The sequence below is a fragment of the Lontra canadensis genome, unplaced genomic scaffold (assembly GCF_010015895.1).
Source record: "Lontra canadensis isolate GAN:19392208 unplaced genomic scaffold, GSC_riverotter_1.0 scaffold1, whole genome shotgun sequence".
Taxonomy (NCBI): Eukaryota; Metazoa; Chordata; class Mammalia; order Carnivora; family Mustelidae; genus Lontra; species Lontra canadensis.
Genome location: NW_022630995.1, coordinates 559121 through 579047, shown reverse-complemented (window position 1 = coordinate 579047; position 19927 = coordinate 559121). Strand labels below are relative to the sequence as shown.

The window sequence follows — 19927 nt, the reverse complement described above, 5'->3', positions numbered from 1 at the left end:
TAACTAAAAGATGTTAATTCTACATGTTGACCAGATAATTCTTTTTAAAAAAACCTGTTTTTAAAAGATTTTATTTATTTATCAGAGAGAGCGAGAAGGAGCGAGTGAGCACAAGCAGGGAGAGCAGCGGACAGAGGGAGAAGCAGGCTCCCCGCTGAGCTGGGAGCCTGCTGTGGGACGATGTGGGACTTGATCCCAGGACCCTGGGATCATGACCTGAGCCGAAAGCAGACGTTTAGTGACTGAGCCACCCAGGTGTCCCCCAGATAATTCCATAAAAACGTACTCCTAATTCATGAATGTTACTTTCTAGAGTGCAATCTTTGTTTTATTGAGTATGATTTCTTCATGGGCTACAACACTGCCTGACACATAGAGGCACTCCATGAATATTTGCTGAATGAAGAAAAGTGGGAATTGAAAGTATTATCTCCTGGGACGCCCGGGTGGCCCAGTCGGTTGAGCATCTGCCTTCAGCTCAGGTCGGCTCGGGTCATGATCCCAGGGTCCTGGGATGGAGCCCCGCACTGGGATCCCTGCTCGGCAGGGAGCCTAGTTCTCCTTCTCCCATTCCCCCTGCTTGTGTTCCCTCGCCGTGTCTCTGTCAAATAATAAAATCTTAAATAAAAATAAAGCACTGTCCATAGTCCCATATATATTGTTCATTAGAAACAAGAAAGCACACCAAAATTTTACATTGTTCCATCACAACAAACAAAACATGGGAAAACCAAACGCTGTTCTATACATGGAGTTTCTTTCATAAAGTATTAAACTATTAGGTATTAAGAGCAATCCATCTTGAGGCTTGCTGTATGTAGCTAATTCTTGAAGCCCTCAGAGACAAAATCAGGCAGCCGGATGTAACCACTAACACTGACAAGGAAACTACAAAACGAATGAAGTCTGAAATTAGGGTCTGCTACGACAAGAGGAAGTTACTAAGGCTTTGGGCTGCGGTACAGCTGTAGAGAAAGCTGTAAAATACAAAACACTTTATATTGGAAAATACTATGTTAATATTGTATAATTAATAGCACTATAATAGTAGTGCTCATTATATAATATTTGGAAACCACAGAAAAGTGAGAGGAAGGAAAAAAATTCAAATTTTTGCCACTCAGCAGTGTATTAACATGACAGTAAAAAATTTTTAATTTTTAGGTTTTTTTTATTTATTTATTTTTTTTTAATTTATTTGACAGATCACAAGTAGGCAGAGAGGCAGGCAGAGAGAGAGGAGGAAGCAGGCTCCCCGCTGAGCAGAGAACCCGATGCGGAACTCGATCCCAGGACCCTGAGATCATGACCTGAGCTGAAGGCAGAGGCTTTAACCACTGAGCCACCCAGGCGCCCCAATTTTTAGTTTTAATTATAATGTATAATTTTGTGCTTTTACACTCTATAATATTTTTCCCAGGTTGAAAATCAGTTGTAAATATTTTAGTGTAGCAATATCTTTAATCTCCACACGGAGATTCAGACTTAATAATCTAAAGGGTTACTGAAAGCAGATGACCAGAAAGGATCCCTTGTTATAACCCTTACTGAGGTGTCTGCCTGTTGCTAATCTATTCAGTTACTAACCATTTGCTGATTATATTCCAGTTACAAGAATTCTTCAGAATTACAATCTGCAATATTCTGAACAAAAAGAAGCATTTCTAGGGGCTCCTGGGTGGCTCAGTCGGTTAAGCATCTGACTCTTGGTGTCAGCTCAGGTGATCTCATGGTTGTGAGATCAAGCCCTGAGTTGGGCTCTGCGCTCAGCCAAGTCTGCCTGGAATTCTCTTTCCCTCTCCCTCTGCCCTTCCCACTCATGCCCTCTCTCTCTCTCTCTCTCTCTCAAACAAATAACATTTTTTTAAAAGAAGCATCTCTCTTTTTTTAAGATTTTATTTGTTTGAGAGAGAGAGACAGGGGGAGGGGCAGAGGGAGAGGGAGAAGCAGACTCTCCGCTGAGTTGGGAGCCTGATGTGGGGCTCGATTCCGGGACCCCAAGATCATGACCCGAGCCGAAGGCAGACGCTCAACCACCTAAGCCACCCAGGCGCCCCTAAAGAAGCATTTCTATAAGCATTAAAGACAACTTCAACTTACGCATTTTAAATACTATATCCCATTGGCAAGGCTCAGTGCATTTAATAATTCCTCAAATTTTAACTGCTACCAAACTCTACTCCAAATCCGTATGAGCAAGTTCGGCTGCATAAGGCCCTGCCAAACGCTGGGCTAGAGATGCTTTGTTCTTCGTAGCCACCTGCTAAGGATGATGGGTAGGATTAAGAACACCGAGACTCAGAGGGAGTACTTGTCGAACTCACAAACTACGACAGGCGCAGACGGTATTTAAACTCAACTCGGCCACACTTTATAGCTGGAGTCTTCCTACTCCAGAGTTCAGTGGTCTAGTGAAGTACGGGGTGGGAAAGGTGCTCCAGAAAGACAGGGAAAGTGCTACAAGGGCTGGGAAAAAGCAAGAGAAGGTAAAAATGTGCCAAATTATGAGTGATAATACTACCAGGAACAGCTATAAAATTTGGTTTTCTTAGGGGCTTGTCAAATTACATAATTACATAATGACCTCATCTTAGTGGGGACAAATTCAATTAAATTAAGTACAGTGAATTAATGCATTACTGTGCACTATATCTGACATAGTTCTCCTGTTACCTCCAAATTCCTTTACAAGTAACTGAAGTAGAAAGACAATGCGAAAGAGGTGTACAACAATCAAAATATGAACTTAATTTAGTCCAAAAAGAAGAAACTTTACCAAAGTAATCATGTTATACTATAAAGACATGAAAATACTGACTTACTTTCCTCCCCCACTATTCAAAGCGGGCGTGGGCCTAGTAAGCAAGTCCGAAATCTGAGAAGATAACTTCGTTTTCGCTGCTGTTTGCTGCTGCACCCTGACTTCGGCCGCGTCCGCCAAGTGCATCAGGGTCTTTCTTTCTGGGCTTTCTTCAAAATTCTTGCAGCCAACACATTTGCATATTGAGGAACACATTATTTTTGCCTAAAAGATTTACAAAAGAAAAGTTTCCAAATTGAACCCAAAAAACATTAAGTAGACTCTGTGATCAGATCAGTAGGAACACAATTAACTAGCCAACTGACATCACCCGCAAGGGAAACCTGTCTTCTGGCCAAACCCTAAGTGGCCTAAGTGGCTGACCACACGTATGGGCAGGTCGGACGTTCAGACCGAGAGCGGCTCTGCACAGTGCATGTCTCTGAGCCCTTCCATGTCAGTTTTTCCCCCGATATGAATAACTTATGTTCTTTATAAAGAAGATGAATGATACAATATTTAAAAATAGCAGTTAGCCAGAATCCAACCACCTCAATCAATCAAATCACCATTAACATGTTGGTGACTTCCCACTTAGGTAAAACCACAATTATCACATTAAAGGAATTTTATAGATGCTATTTTCGTTAGGGATCATCTCCTTCATCTCCCTCCCTGAATCCCCTTCTCCAGATTCCCCAAACCCTTCAACAGCCCATATTAAACTAGTGTGTCCTTGCATGTAAAACTATGGAAAGCACATATTTCTAGGAAAAATGCAGCCCTCAAGTGCAAGTAGCTATCTTAACTAACAAATACATCAGTCTTCCCTTTTTTAAGGCTGGTTTACAATATCACACGCACACTTTCTGCAGCTTCCTCTGTTCACACCACACTTCATGGGATCATCTGCCCCGCCCCACCCTCGTCAGCCAGCATGGACTGAATTCATTCCACTCCGTGGCTGGGCCGCAGCCCCTGGTACGGGGGCAGCACCACTGATGGGCGCATTCACTTGCCAGTCGCTGGGTATTATTCGTTTCCAGCTCTCGAGTACCGCAAATAATAAGGAAAAAGATTTTATATATATATATATTATGCTTTTATTTCTATGAGCTAGATTTCTAGAATTGGGCTCACTGGTACATGTCTTTTAATAGATGTGGCCAGACTTTTTTCAAAAGGTTCTAACCCCTCACATCTCATGAGCAATGTATAACAGCCTTTCCTCTATCCCCACAGTGCACACTGTTTTTAACATTTAGCAATCTGATGGGGGGGGGCAGATAAAGTGAGATCACTTTGTTCTTTCATTTACATTTCCCACACCTCATAAATTTGAGTATCTTTTGTTGGCTTCATTTTCTTCGGTGAACCCACGTCAATTTAAAGAAACATACCTACTGCCCTTTCTACAGCACCTGGCAAGATCAACAAATCATATTCTGATGAACATATTTACCCTGCTCCTTCCTTACAATACACAAATAAATTCTCTTTACCGAGGGAAAAGAATGCATATACACTTTGAGTTCGCGGGTTTACTATGAGCCAGTCAGAGAACCTCAATAAAGTAGTACTTCATACGTATCTAATGATGAAGAGAGAAAATCTCTGACGTCAAGGAGGAAAACGACACGCCACTAATGGTAATTTGGATTAAGTATGAAGAACTCTAGGAAAGGCACTGATAATCTAACAGGAACTCGGGAAGGAGAAATTAAAAGACAGGGCAGTCACTCAGCTTTGTTAATTTAACTTTCCTTATGGTCAAAAAAAGGGGGAGGAAGCAAGGTTACAAGGCAGAGCCACTGAAATAATGTGGATGGTCACTCATCAACTCAACAAGCCCTGAAAAGTGCGTGAAAGGAACAGGAATGTGTCATCCAGATGCAGACCAACTGGGTCAAAAAAGCCAGTTCAATGAAAAGACCAACAAGTGTACACGGACTGTCAGACGGCACAGCCAGTCCGCAGCGGGCCGGTCAGCTACCGCTAGTCACCGTTTCGTGTACTCCAAGTTTTCCCATTTCTTGGTCTTTCAGAATGACACATGAGTTATTAGACACCATGTGTCCAGAATGTCAATGATTTTATTATAACAGGGCAGCTTTTCCTCTCCTCACGGATCTCAACCAGCACTGCCTTTTCTACTTCTATTAATGCTCAGATTCAATTAAATTATTGGCTCTTGTGTGCTGGCACTTCATATGCCTCGCATGTACTGACTGTCCAGTGCTGTATGCACGGAAGGGCTGCTTTGCCCTTCTGACCCAGCTTTCCATCAATTTCCATTTCTCCCTTTTTGTAGATTTAGTTTTATAATTTACATTTTTTACATACTCAGGACAAATTCTGTACAATACAGTTCGTGAGCAGAAACCACCTATTTCGTCAGGAGCTCAAACAAAAATGTCCACCTTTTACAACACAGAATAAAAAACTGATTACTGGGGGCGCCTGGGTGGCTCAGTGGGTTAAGCCTCTGCCTTCGGCTCAGGTCATGATCTCAGGGTCCTGGGATCGAGCCCCGCATCGGGCTCTCTGCTCGGCGGGGAGCCTGCTTCCTCCTCTCTCTCTCTCTCTGCCTGCCTCTCTGCCTACTTGTGATCTCTGTCTGTCAAATAAATAAATAAAATCTTAAAAAAAAAAAACAACAACAAAAACTGATTACTGGACTGTAGACATTATTTAAGAGACTTTCAAAGTATTCTTGATTATATGCAATTTTCATTCATAGTGACTTTAGGACTAACAAGAGGTTACCTTCCTACCCTTCTTAAGAGAGGCATCTGACTTCTAAGATACGTGAATTCAGAACGCATGATGCAGAGCACGCTGTGCACGAAATCCTCACTGGGACACGTGTGTACGGAAAGGGGCACTGAATGGCAGGAGCGAACCCGAAGCAGAGCACACCCTGCGAGGCACGAACACCAGGAGCACTTGGTGTCACTTTACCAGAAGCGCCAGGCTGTGGCTTCTGCCCAAACTAAAAATAAGGTACCCTCTGAACAGGAAGTTTGAAAGCCTGAAAATATAATCGTGAGAAGGGCCAACTCAGTGTAGGAAGGACCCAACTCAAAAGGCTGTCAGGAAAGCGTTTCAGAAACACTGAGAAAGCAGTACAGTAGCGTCGGATTAATCTCAGGCATCAACAGACTACGTTTAAGCTCTGAAAGCAGAAATAATAAACCAGATAGTACTTTGTCTACAGCAAGAAGGGGATGGTTTGAACAGCACCTAAACATGAACAGTGTCTGTCCAGGTGGAGCTCTGACCACCTGCCCCGGAAAGACGCCTGAGCAGCGAGCGAAACCACTGGTGGAGCGGGCTGGTAATGGCGCAGATGGGTGCGGTCACTTCAGATGACCGGTGACCTCAGCCAGCGACATTCCATGTGTCTCCCTTCCTATTCTTAGACTCGGAGAGCAAACTTGTTAACATGATTCAGTTCTTCATGGAGCAGTGCTCTTTAGGAGGACAACGGGCACTTGGGGCAAGAGAAATCTTTACCTTCAGGACTGTGCCCTGGAGTGCAGGGGACCGCGTATCCGCACGCATTTTCAGAAAGCCCGTGGAGGCCAGTGATCATACTCCCCCCTCAGTGAAGGCCCATTGCTGGAGTTTCCAATCCACTTTGAGGTTATTTTTACTAAAAATGAATAAACTGGGGCTCTGATGTGCGTACTTCCCGGTACCATGATTAAGAAGTATGAACGGATCGATCAGGTGATGAGACCCTGAGCATTACGTAATGACAAAACCAAGGTATCGTTCCTTGGAGGCCCTGCTTGGGAGGCCAGAAGGTCTTCCTCAGACGAGGGCCCTTGCACCAACTGTGCATATTTTCACACTGCAAGCGCAGAGTACCTCCCCAATTTTCAGGCAGATTTTTACAATACACCCTCGCGAAGTTATCTGCAAAGAATGGTTAGATCATGTTCCCCAACCAGCATCTCACCTCATAGCATTCACAGTAGTTTTTAAGACATCCTGATCGTTTGCAATTACACCCTTTGCTGTGACGTCGATCTGATTCTCCCTCCTTTCCTTTCCCTATCTTCGGCTTGAAAGCTTCTGGATTTCTGTCAAGGCAAGCCTATCAAAACAGACCAAACATCAAGTGAAGTTCAATCACACTACACTAAAAACTGCAAAAGGAATTAATTTTCATTGTAAGACAACTGAGTTCTACAAAAATCAGGTAAAACTGGAAATTTTGGTCAGTTCAATAAAATAAAAAGTAATCACCTTTATTGCTTTTTGCCTTTCATTTTCATGTTCCAAATTATTATAACAATTAGTACAATTGCAGTTGTTGCAAAATTCACCATTTGCAAAGCAATCACAGTATCTGGAATATAAAAATCAGTGCAGGTCACATAAAAAAGTCATTGTTCAAATAAACAAAACTAGAAGTTATCTGATTGAAAGCAGTTAGAATGTACTTGGAGCCACCCAGTCAGAGAGTTAAGCTGACAGTCAACCACGTGATCAGGCTCAAAGGTCAAGTCACACAGGCTCCTAGAATTTTGGTTCAGAAACTTAGTTCCAAGATTACCTGTTGTCAACACAAAAGCTACATGATTTTATATGCCTCCAAAGTAAGTTATCTCAAAATCCAAAAAAAGGTAAAACATGGGCTATCTTCCAGTAGTGGAATCGGCTCTGTGAACTACAGTCATGCTTCTTGGGACTCTAAATCCCTTATATGACCAATGTTTTTCACTTAATTGTTTCAGGCCAAATCTCTTGGTTCAGAACTAATAAGCAAATCAATCATCCAACAATTTTAAAAGCTACTCAAAGTATCACCTCATTTAGGAGGCCAAATTGAAGGTCATAAATAAAGTCAAATTTATGATTATTGAAGATGGAGGCTATGTCTGTCTCATGCTGCTGTGTCCCGAAACACCCTTCACCAGTGCCTCTATGGTAAAGACTATGGTAAAGTCACCAGTGCCTCGTCTATGGTAAAGACATTCCTTCTGAATGAATGAGAGAGAACTTTTACACCGTCACACATGATCAGACATTCACATGCATGTTTATTTAAATTACGTAGACTTAGAAATTGGTCTGTTAAGACTTTTAGTTAACTATTTGCTTTTAAAAGCATTTTCAGCTATATCAAATATGAAACAGTAGCAAAAAGACTTACAATTTCAAACACAGCGATTTTGTACAATTACAGGGTTTTCTGGGCCTACTGGCAGACTCTGATGGGATTATGCTATACGGATACAAAAAGAGATACACATTTTAATCAATTAAAGATAGCTATTAAAAACTAGAAGTCTCTGTAAATTCCTCCTAAAATAAAGCTTTAACATATGTAACCATCTCCAATAAAACTTTGCTATATCGTTCCCTTTGCGTCAAGTTCAAAAGCGAGCTGTAACATGAAGAGAGGCAGAGCCAAGATAGGGATTGGCTGCAGGCGGGGGGGCAGTTAAAAAGGAAGTCATCAATAGCTTCTAAAGAACACGCCACAAAAAATATTCTTCTTTCTGAGAGAACTAAAGCTGAAATCTGCTCAAAACTTGTGGGATTCAGTTACAAACAGCGGCGAGGAGAAAGCAGTATGTGTGGCTGGAACTGGTGCCAGGCAGACGGGCCCCACGCAGTTAACTCAGCACCGTGTCGCAGACAATACCACAAAGGAACAGAGTCCCAGATGAAAAAACAGAATAACGACAACAAAAAAAGGCAAGGACCTAACATAGTAATTTAAAAACTAGTTAATATCGATTTTAAAACATATTCAGGATGAGGGAGAGAGAGAGAGAAATAGACAATAACATGTGGCAAAATTGATTAATCGAAGTGAAAGATATTTGGGGCTTCTTTGACAGCTCCCTTAACTTCTTCTCAAAGTAAAAAGTCCTACAGAGGCATGCTCATATGGCTTTAAGGAAAAAATATAAATGTAAAAAAATATATACCTATTTTGTAAAAAAAAATTTATATAGATATGTTTATATACATAAATACAAATGTGTTTTGAAATATATTTAGTTAATGCTGCACTGAACCTGATCCAACAAGTGAACTTACATGTTTTCAGAACACTCACCCGTTGAATGGAAGCCTTGCCTGGGTCTGGATACCAGGTGTCCCAGTGAAGCTCGAGTTGCTCGCTATGGACACATACGAGGACTGCTGCAGCTACAATGAAGAAAGGCAACTGTAGACCATACACACAAACATTCACAATACTTTCAGACATCACGATCAGGAAGAAACAAATCCATCTACTAAAATGGGAAAAACAGTATGGAGAGTTTCATACAGACGCAGGACTTCATGGAGCTCTTCGAAAGGCCCAAACTAACACTAGAGGGTGAAGACAAAGTGAACATTTTAGAGAGCCACACGGTACAAATAGAAGAAGGTATTCAGAGCTGCAGGCCCATCAGGATCAGGAAGCTCGGGATTATGCTCCGACAGTACAGGTAGTAAGTTGTGCTGCTAAGAACAATGTAGCGCGTCTACTTCTATGCGGTCGCTCATCCCATCACGAGTGAGGTACAGAGAGTGAGAATTACATGGGCAACCATTTCTATTTTACACTGATTTCCACACAAGAAAAGAGATGCTGATGACAGAAACACTCAACACTCATTTTCTAATGAACAGCCACATTAAACATACTCCAAAGTACACTTTGTTAGAGAAACCAGGTTTCTGCTTCTCTCTCGTAAAACCTGAGGAGATCAATTCAACGGTTTAGAATACGGTGCTAATTTGCTGGATTCTCACATGAAAAACAAAACTTCTATCTGCTTCCGGGAAGCAGCACTCCTAACCCTCGCCAGCCAGCGGATGATACGCGACTTTGACTCTAAAGACCACCAGATGAGAGCATCTGGGCAGGTCTGGACAGGTCACTACAGGTGTGTGGTGATGGTCGGCTCTCCGGGAGCAAGTCCACGGCACCCTCATCATCCGTGAGAAGAGCTGGATGACAGCCACAGCGCTCTACACGCACTTGGACTCTGCCGACGTCAGCTTCGACGCCCCCTCTTCTATCTACACAGTCTCTTCCTCTTGCCAAACTGCTCTCAGTTCCCAAGTGTCTGATTGTGTATATGACTTGTGCAAATGCTAGAGGTACCTCAAAACAGATTCAGAAGTTTCTGTTAGCATCTTAAGATTCTGGAAACAGCCATTTTAATACTGAGTACGAGGTTTTTCAGTAGTTTGAGACTGTGATGGGGCTGTACGTCTTTGACCAAATTATCCCTTTTGAAATGCAGTGACGCCATTTCCTCCTCTTACCTGGGTCACGTACTGAGCTGGAAGCACCGCGTAGCCCACGTTGCCTGTTCCTGGCGCCGGGGCCAGCACAGTGCCTGGTGGCAGGTTGGTGAGGTTGGGCTGGATCTGCGGCAGTGGGGCGGCGGGCATGATGAGCCGCTGCTGGGGCTGGCTGCTGGCGACCATCTGCGGAGTTGGATTGATGGGTTTGGGAACAACCTTAAAAAGCACAACAAAACAAAACAAACACGCATATCCACCATTACAGAAATACCCTTTACAGCTTTCCCATTCAGCATGAATCTCTTGCATGTGAATCTCAACTTTCAATTTGAAAAGTAAACTGCTTGGGAGAGGCTGAGGAAAGAAGTCCTGGGACACTCACCTGTTTGACAGTCTGCGCTGAGACGAGAGGAACTGACATCCGCACGGGAGTGGTGTTAACGACCACTGGCTTTGCTTTTTAAAAAAGGGGAGGAAAGGACAATTTATTTACAGGAAACAGTGCTTGAAACATTGAAGATGCTTAGTTCTCTCAAGCTATCCTCATAAAAGAGCTTAAAGAATTCCACTGGTTTCCTGTTTGGAGCAATCTGTAATCAGGATAGTTACCTTTTAAAATTCCGTGACCATCTACCAGGGAACTTGGAGCTAAGGGAGCAGCTACAGTCTATCTGCCTGACAAGGGGACATTTGTCATTTAAGACAGCCTACTGAAAATACTTCTGTCTGTATCTGGATGATTTAAACGCTCCCTACTAAATCCAGTCAGTTGAAATGTTCCTTAAATAAAAAGACTGCTGTTCAGGAGCTTGAGTAACAATGCTGTTCTATACTCTTTCTAATTGCCACGTTTGTGTGAAAACCAGAGAAAACATCATTCTTGTATAAGTCATTATTTACAGAGCACCTACTAAAAGGCAGCACAGATAGCATGAAGGTTAGGAATATGGTCTCTAAGTCATAACACCCTGGAGACTCCAATCCTAATTCTGCTACTTTCTAGCTCTCTTCGCCTATATCCCCATCTATGACATGGGGATAGCACCTCCCTCACAGGGTGTAAGGATTAAATATGTTAATCCATGAAAATTTATTGGAACAGTGTCCAAAAAACAGTGTCTCAATAAATGTTAGCTGCCATTAATGTCATTGTCACTATTACAATCATTAGTACTACATAAATGGCATTGTGGACTGTGTTCCAGGGAAATTAAACTACAAGACACTTGCTCAAAGAGATTACACTCAAGTAGAGCAGTTAGACACGTACCAAATAAAATACACACGGTTAAAAAGAGAAAGTGCCACAGACTCCAAGGGAGACTGTCAGAGGATGAGAATGCAAAGAACACGGGAGGGCTTAGTGTCAGAGATGGGTCCTGATCAACGGTCGGGCTGTGGAGGAGGCACACAGACTGGGGCAGGCCATTCCATGCAGAGGCAGGAGCATGAGAAGTGGAGGCCTGATGCTGGAAAGCAGCAAAACGTTTCCCAAAATGTTGGTGAACAGACCAGTCTGGTTGGAAGCTAGGGTTAAAGGAGGTAAGCCCAAGTCTTGAATGTCAGGGTTGAAATCTATATATTTAATCTGCATTTTTTTATTCGGTAGGCAGTGAGAAGTTCCTGAGGATTTCAAAGTACAGAAGTACGACGAGAACAGCATAAAAGGAAACTATTTGGTAGCAGCGTGCAAAACAGAAGAGAGCTGCATGGAACAAGGGAAGTTAGAAGACTGTGCACTGAGGGTCTACTTGGGCTGACAGAGCTGGGGATGGACAGGAGAGCAGCTGCAAGAGACAGGGTAGAGTTGAAAGGAACATGAACTATCACCCACGTGGAGGGCAGAAGCTGCACATACAAGGGAAGAAAACTAAGTCATCGTGAAGCCTTCAAGCGACCCAGAAAATGACAGCTACCAGAACTAAAACCTCCAGGCTGAGCTGATCTGAAGGGAAGATGAACCTGGAGAAAAGCTATGGAGAAAAGCTATGATGAAAGTCAGAAGAGAGGCTGGCACGAGACCAAAAGAAGTACCGTTTTTAAGACAGTCTACTGCAACTTCCACAGTCTAAAAAAAGGGACTTAAAAAGATAGGAAGGATAGCCCTTCCGGTTTTATTTATGCAAAAAGACCCAGAGCCTGGTCTGAAAGAAAGAGGCTGAGATAATGGGATCTACTGCTCTGAACAAAGAACAGACTTTCTTAGACAAAAAAGCTAGGAAGGGTTAGGAGAGTCCTCGAAGAACGTCAGACAGGATTCTGACCTACAAGGGAGTGGGCTCCTGCATCAAGCGGACGGAGTGGAAAGGGGGAAATAGGGAAACCTCCAGGAAGTGGTTTAGTGGTGACGACTGCATCTCTCTCGATACACTAAAAAACCACTAAACTGTATGCTCAACAAGGGTAAATTTTATAGTAGACACAAAGTATATCTCAATAAAGCTGTTATACAAAAAGGAGTGTAGGACCATAATTACAGCAGCAGGGACATCTGATACGGGATTTAAAAGTATTTCCTGTTCTGATTCTCTTCAGTTGCTTTAGCTTTAATTTATAATAACCACCGTAAACTGGTCTCAGCAATACTAAAAAGAATTTATAGGTGAATTGAAAGGAATTAAAAGCCTGAATTTCTGCTTGGAATCTGGAGAACAGACCCCCTACACCATTTGCTCCTTGGACAGGAGGCGCTGGTCATGGTCCACGAGCACACTAAGCAGCGCTTCTGAAGTGGCTCGGACAACCAGAGAAGGTGAGAACTTCTGGTGGTCTCTGCAACAGGAAGGAGTGTGTGGCCTGCCCTTAGTCACATGAAATGACAAATGCAGATGGTTTTTATTTGGATAATAAAGAAAGGGTGACTGTCTCTGTGCACGTGGGCACACGTGTGTGCGTGCACACGCACACAGGCACACAGCTTGAAAGTTTGGGAACTCCAGGTTTACATTAGCTTGGTATCTGTATGCTGAGTTCTCACGAAAACCTGGGAAATAAAGGAAATATAAAATGAAGTGGCCCAATTACCTACGGAAAGGGGGACATATTGGTGTTCCGTAACTACAGCAACGGTCTGTATTTCTACTCCTCCTCAACTTTTGAGCGTAGCTCCACATGACTACTACTGCTATTTTCACAGAAGCTGGAATACTCTTCTTTTTTAGTCCTGAACAGAAATTCTGAACAATCCTTTTAGAACCGCCTTCCAAACTTTAGAAACCATACATCCAAGTGTTTAAGGCTTTCTAACTTCTTAAATTGACTTCCTTATCAAGATGGTAGGAGATTATATTCTAAAGAGATTAACCATGAACTCTTCTGGATCTTCTACTATGCTGCCTGCTATCCAGCCAGCAGTGAACATAGTGGAGCCTTTGAATACCGGTTTTGTAGGGCTTTGGTGGGAAATGTATAAGATGAGCCCAACTCCCTTTGGCATAAGGAAATCCCTTATTGGAAATTAAGCCCCTCGAAAGAGATACTAGTACATTCGATGAACTACAGCAACTATTTTTGTAAATCTCTACTAAAAATTATAAATTCATTACTCCTGTGAAATAATATATATTATGTATACCTAGGTCTCTTACAGGGTAGGAGAGCAAACAGAGAAAACTACGGGGGGACACAGGGCAATCCCATAGATGGCTGTGTACAGAACAGGCGGGAAGAAGGCAGACACAGAGGAACTGAAGAGCTCGAGAGACAGAGGGGAGGACAGAGAAGAAAAGCTAGAGGTGGAAAGCAGAAAACAAAGAAGCAGGAAAAAGGACATGTTTACGTGAGGGAATTCCATGAAGGAAAGAGCATATAGAGGTAAGAGAGAAGCAGGAAGACAGATACAAACTTGGAAAAGAAGGTACCGATAAATACGCTAGAATTAGGAACCCTCCAACCCATTCCTCCACTCCTCCCGGGTCTTCAGCAACTTTTCTATCTCCACCAAAGGCTCATTATCGACAAGGAACTGCGCGTTAACATTACACTAGAAATGGGTCTCAGCACATGGTCCACATATAAACATACGCACATAAGACATAACCTGTTGCACCAACGGCTGCTTTACATCACCAGGACCTCCAGAGTCGACCACACTTGCAGCACCTTTTTTAATGGCCTGCTAAGTTTAAGCACCGAGAGAAGAGAAAACGGGGCTCCCTTAGTGGGCAATACTCAAGTTTCATTCTCCTTTCATTAAGAACACCGTAATAAAAGATTTTCTTCCAAAATCAGTTTAAAGAGGGATTAGAAAATATAATTACTTAATAGGTCTAATTTCAATACAATACATACTACAATACTGTTTCCCTCACGTATCCTCCAGGTTCTCCCACTGGTAATTTAAAAAATCAATAGGTTTTCTCTCGCACAGTTTCCCTCAGGTGAACTAGCTCTCAGCAGCAGAGAGCTCCAGCCATCTGATCCCTTAATAAAAATGAAAAAGCAAATAAGTGGTCTTTAATTCTTCTATTTACATCCAGTAAATAATAGATCATTTACTTGCCACCAACTGCTTTTTGACGTCAATGGGATATGCAGCAGTCTTCTGAGACAAAAAAATCGAGCCCTAAACTATAAGCTGTTCTGATCCTTTCACACCATTCAACTTCTAACAAGTGGATAAACACGGAGAGTGCTTGTATGTGTGTCTGTGTCTATGCATCAGGTGACAGGAGGGGTTCGACACAGACAGAAAATGGAAGGATTACAAATAGGAATATCCTCCACGAAAAGGAGAACTAAGCAAAATAACAGAATATTTTAATCGCTTTTTATTAGCAATTACAGATTCAAAATAAGTAAAGGATGAAAGTAGTATCAAGTTCTTGTACCTTGCCTATTAGTCATTTCAACTGATCCAAACCCTACTAAGCAGCTTCACAGTTGAGAATAGAACATAAATAATTGGGTTCATCTAAATTTGTCCCATTAGCATAAATGACAGGCTTATAAAACAGCAACATAATGGCTACCCCAAACTGAGGAATAATTCTGATGGGCCGATGGTCCAGCAGGTACAGTGTGCACTGGCTTCCAGCAGAGTGAAACACTGTATTTATACAGAAGACGGTTCCATTTTGCTGTCCTCTGCAATAGTGGCTCGTTCACACTCCCAGCTGAAATGCCATACTTAATCAGGACTTCAGCAAGAAAAGGACCAAAGTTCTTTCATAATGTTCAAAGAAGTCATTACTGTGTTTAAGAAATGGTTACTAACCTTGCTGGAGAGGTTGAGTGTTTGTACTGGGATTCTGACTAACTGGCTGGCTCGAGCTACTGGCTGTTGTGGCAGTAACAAGGCGGACATAATGAAACTTGCTTCCAGGCACTTGAATCTGCTGGACATTGGGAGCAGTTGCCAGAGGAATAATTGTCTTAAACTGTGATGTGCTCACGCCTCCAACAGTGATGGTCTGCACAGCTGATTTCACTGCCTAGTAAACAATACAACACGGCTATCATTAATCTGGGATTTAACTTTCCTACCCTTTTAACTTATGACAATCGCTCAAGTAAAAAAGTATGTTCCTGTATTTCATCAAAAGCTGTTGCAAGGAACAACCTGTTCAAAGAGAAATGAAAAGAATAGTAATGAATATAGGAGTGAAACCAAAATTAACGAGTTCTACCTTCTATCTCTAGTAGTTACTTCCTTGAGAATCCAGGTTAGATGACTTGCTATGAAGAAATTATTACTTAAGTTATAAGAACTTATTCGGTTTTGTTATTATTTATGAGACAAGAATTACTTTAAAACTCCCAGAATTAAGCCTCATATTCAACACAGAGAAGATGCAGACACTTGGCTTTACTGTTACCCACCCAATTACCTAGGACAAATTTCATTTTTACATCTTTAAAAAAGAAAGAAATCCAAAAGAAAGGCACATCTTACACCCTCATTAAGTCTAGTCGATCCAACTGTATCCACAGATACAAATGCACCCACTAACATATGGGTCTTTAAGGGGCCAAATTCGGCCCAAAATTACCCCAAATTTTGGTTGTGCAGGATAACTAATTTTGGGAGATTCAAGTTGAGTCAATATAATCATTTTAATAATTTTTAATCCTTTCCTTTATTCTGATAAACAGCAATGTGACTTCCCAAAAAGCTAAATGAAACATCAGGGGCAGAACTGAAGTCTTTCAAGATGTTTTCAGTTGACGTTTAACCAATATGCCACAGATTCTTCTCCAAAGCAAAGGTCCAGACCAGATCTCAGCTGGTTCTATGGTATCATTTCATAAAGAATTACATCCCCTCCTAGTCTTCAAAGAGCCCTCATGCTAACGACACCTGACATGATGGAGAAAATCTGTATTATGTGCAAAATAATTTATGAAAGAATAATTCTTAAGAATTTGAACATTTTCATAAAAGCTCAGGAAAAAAAGAGAAAAGAATATCATTTGTATGGAAGCTTTATAGGCAACATTCAAAGGAGATTACTTTAGCATAAAATGATTCACATGTTATCCCCGGCAGAGGCACCACAAAGCAGATTTAAAACGAAGATAAGAGACAAGAACCACAACAGTCATGGGTTAAAAGGAAACATAAAGTTTAAGAAAAGGAATAAAATGTTTACATATGGAAGCTATTGACAAATCAAGCAAGCATGAGACAAATATATACAGTGAAGCAGGAGGCATAGCCCTTCCTATCTCAGCTCCTGGAAGAAACTACTGCCCTCAACAAGGTGCCTAAAGCATTAGACAATTTCTCAGGAACTTCCTATGTCTGAGGGACACGCGTCCAAAGCGAAGAAAGGTGATGGGATTTAGACCCAGCAGCCACATCGTGAGCGAGGTCCAGCACAGCACGAGTACAGCGGCCGCTTCAGTTAAGTCTGCACAGCACACCTTTTTTCCTCTACTTTCAATTTTTCTGCATCCTAAGCTTCAAGCTACAACGCTTACAAGATATTTGTAATTGGGTCTTTGAAACAAAAATAAGATCTGACTGCATTTTAAGTCGGTGTATGTCTAACACAGCTATTTAAAGATCTGGATTTCAGTCCACCACTGTACTGTTTCCTATTTGAACCACCTGTCCTCTTCCATTCCTTTTTTCTCTCCTTTCTTACATTCTTTTGGGTTAAATATTTTATCATTTCATTCTCCCTGCCAGTATTAACTTTTTCTTTATACATTATGTTACTAATCTTTTACTGGTCACCCTAGAGATGATGATGTATAATGTAGGAACTGAATTAGTACTTTACATGTCATCCAAGAAACGAAAGACCATAGAACACTAACACCATTTATTCTCACCCCATCTTTGTGCTATCGTTGAGTATTCTAATTCTACATATAATTTTACCTCCACAAAAAATTATCTACATACACCCACAAATTTACCCTTCCTCTCTGTCCTTCCTGTATCTTCCTGCTTCAAAGCACCAATGATTTAGGATTTTTCTTCTGCCTAAAGAACTCACTTGAGGATTTCCTTAAATGTGAGTTTGCTGACAAGGAATTCTCTCCGTTTTGTGTCTCCAAAAATGCCCACTCTTTCATCTGTATCTACTTTGTTGATAAACTCATCTATTAAATTCTTTTTTTTTTAAAGACTTTATTTATTTGACAGACAGAGATCACAAGTAGGCAGTGAGGCAGGCAGAGAGAGAGAGGAGGAAGCAGGCTCCCCGCCGAGCAGAGAGCCCGATGTGGGGCTCAATCCCAGGACCCTGAGATCATGACTTGAGCCGAAGGCAGAGGCTTTAACCCACTGAGCCACCCAGGCGCCACCCCATCTATTAAATTCTTAATCACTGTTTTAAGTTTCCAGTTTGAAAATATGCACCTGATTCTTTTTTCTCAATTGAAGCATACTTGATCCACGATGTTATATTAGTTCCCTGTTCACTGGATTTCTTCTTTAAGTCTCCAACTCTCTGCTGAAATCCTCCATTTTGTTAAATAAATTCCCGGATATATTAATCTTAGTTACTCTAAAAGTCTAAATCTGATAACTCTATTGCCTGTATTTCTTGGTTTTGAAAAATTTGGCTTGGTTACCTCATGCGCCTGATGATTTCTGATTAAATGCCCGGCATTATTTATGAAAAACTGAGCATAATCTCAGGTTCTGAATGAGGTTATATTCCTCCAGAGAGAACTCGCTTTCATTCCTGGCAGGCAGTTAAAAGTAGGGGCAGATTCTTCTAAACCAGTCACAAACTGAGCTGCTTCGAAGCAGAGCTGGACGCGCCCAGTGGTCGTGTCTATTTCCGTCTCACTCGTCTCCTATATAGTGGCCCCGACTAGGAACTCAGTGTTTATAGGCTTCCTTTGGGCTTGAATCCAAACTTTTGTTCATGAGATGGGTAAGACTGACAGATCCACTCAACTCCTTAACTCTTCTGTAGCTACTTTCTGCCCATCATCTCAGTCTTTCAACCACAATTTACAAATCAGCAAATGCCCTAGAAAGTGTCACAGTGAACACGAGGCTGACTTCTCTAGGCTTCCCTTTACTTCATGAATGTGGCCTCTGGTGTTCTGGTTCCCATACTAGGTCTCTGATGACTTCAAACAGATTTTTAAAACATATTTTCTTCTGTTTTTTAGTTGTTTTTGCTGAGACAGTTGGTCCACAACGTGCTAATTCTGTATAGTCAAAAACAGAAAATACCAGGGCGCCTGGGTGGCTCAGTGGGTTAAGCCTCTGCCTTCGGCTCAGGTCATGATCTCAGGGTCCTGGGATGGAGCCCCACATCGGGCTCTCTGCTCAGCAGGGAGCCTGCTTCCTCCTCTCTTTCTGCCTGCCTCTCTGCCTGCTTGTGATCTCTGTCAAATAAATAAATAAAATCTTTAAAAACAAAACAAAACAAAAACAGAAAATACCAACTGCCAGGGTTTTAATCTAGGCTACAGCATTCCTTGTTGTATGACCTTGGGCAAATAAGTAAACTTCTCTGTGCCTAAGTTTTCTGAATGTGAGAATGTGAAAATGTGAGAATGTGAGAATGTAAAAATAATATCCTTCTTATAGGATTATTATAAGGATTAAATGAGCTAAATTATATGAAGTACAAATAATAACTTACCACACATTATTATGTTCAATAAAGGTGAACGGCTGTTTGTATCATCGTTATGCCCATTATATGGACGGGAGAAACTGAAGCTCAGAAAGAGTAAGAAACCTTCTCAAGGTCACAAAGCTAAAAAATAGCAGAGCAAGGATTTGAACCAGACCCAACTCCAAAGCCCATTCTTTTAAATAGGACATTATAATGCTTCCAGCTGTAGATGCTTGATGAATAGTTATTAAATGACTAAATAAAAGGAAATAGTATCCAGTCCTCAAGAACTCTGTTAAGAACTAAAGATGCGCATTTGCCTCTAAGAAACATTGAAAGCATTTTTTAATCAGTATGCTGAATAGAAATATAAACACATTATTTAAACTTTTTTTTTTAGAAAACTTTTTTTAAAGATTTATTTATTTATTTGACAGAGACAGAGAGAGAGACAGAGATCACAAGTAGGCAGAGAGGCAGGCAGGGGGCGGGGGAAGCAGGTTCCCTACTGAGCAGAGAGCCCGATGCGGGACTTGATTCCAGGACCCTGAGATCATGACCTGAGCCAAAGGCAGAGGCTTAACCCACTGAGCCACCAAGGCGCCCCTAAATGTTTTAATTTTAGAACAATTTTAGACTCACAAGAAGTTACAGAACTAATACAGAGTTCCTATGTACACTTTCCTCAAAGGAAGAACATCTTACCATAAAACATAACCATAAACATTATTAAGATCCTTAATAATAACCATAACCATAAAACATTATTAAGACCAGGAACTGGTACAATACTGTTAACTACAAACAGAACGTACTCAGACGTCCTGGT

General features: G+C 41.6%; 1 protein-coding gene across 8 annotated transcripts in view; it reads right to left on the bottom strand.

Annotated features, from left to right (window-relative positions):
• Window positions 1–19927, bottom strand: part of LIN54 (lin-54 DREAM MuvB core complex component) — a 69068-nt gene that overhangs the window by 2554 nt on the left and 46587 nt on the right. For 7 of the 8 annotated variants that reach the window (XM_032878117.1, XM_032877935.1, XM_032878065.1 and 4 more), the window contains 8 exons: window positions 15282–15498; window positions 10449–10522; window positions 10085–10282; window positions 8880–8971; window positions 7965–8036; window positions 7055–7157; window positions 6765–6902; window positions 2823–3025 (listed from right to left, as the gene is read on the bottom strand). In XM_032878117.1, coding sequence (XP_032734008.1) covers window positions 2823–3025; window positions 6765–6902; window positions 7055–7157; window positions 7965–8036; window positions 8880–8971; window positions 10085–10282; window positions 10449–10522; window positions 15282–15498 — 1097 coding nt within the window. The remainder of the gene's footprint in view (window positions 1–2822; window positions 3026–6764; window positions 6903–7054; window positions 7158–7964; window positions 8037–8879; window positions 8972–10084; window positions 10283–10448; window positions 10523–15281; window positions 15499–19927) is intronic. The other variant, XM_032877845.1, reaches the window with a different exon arrangement.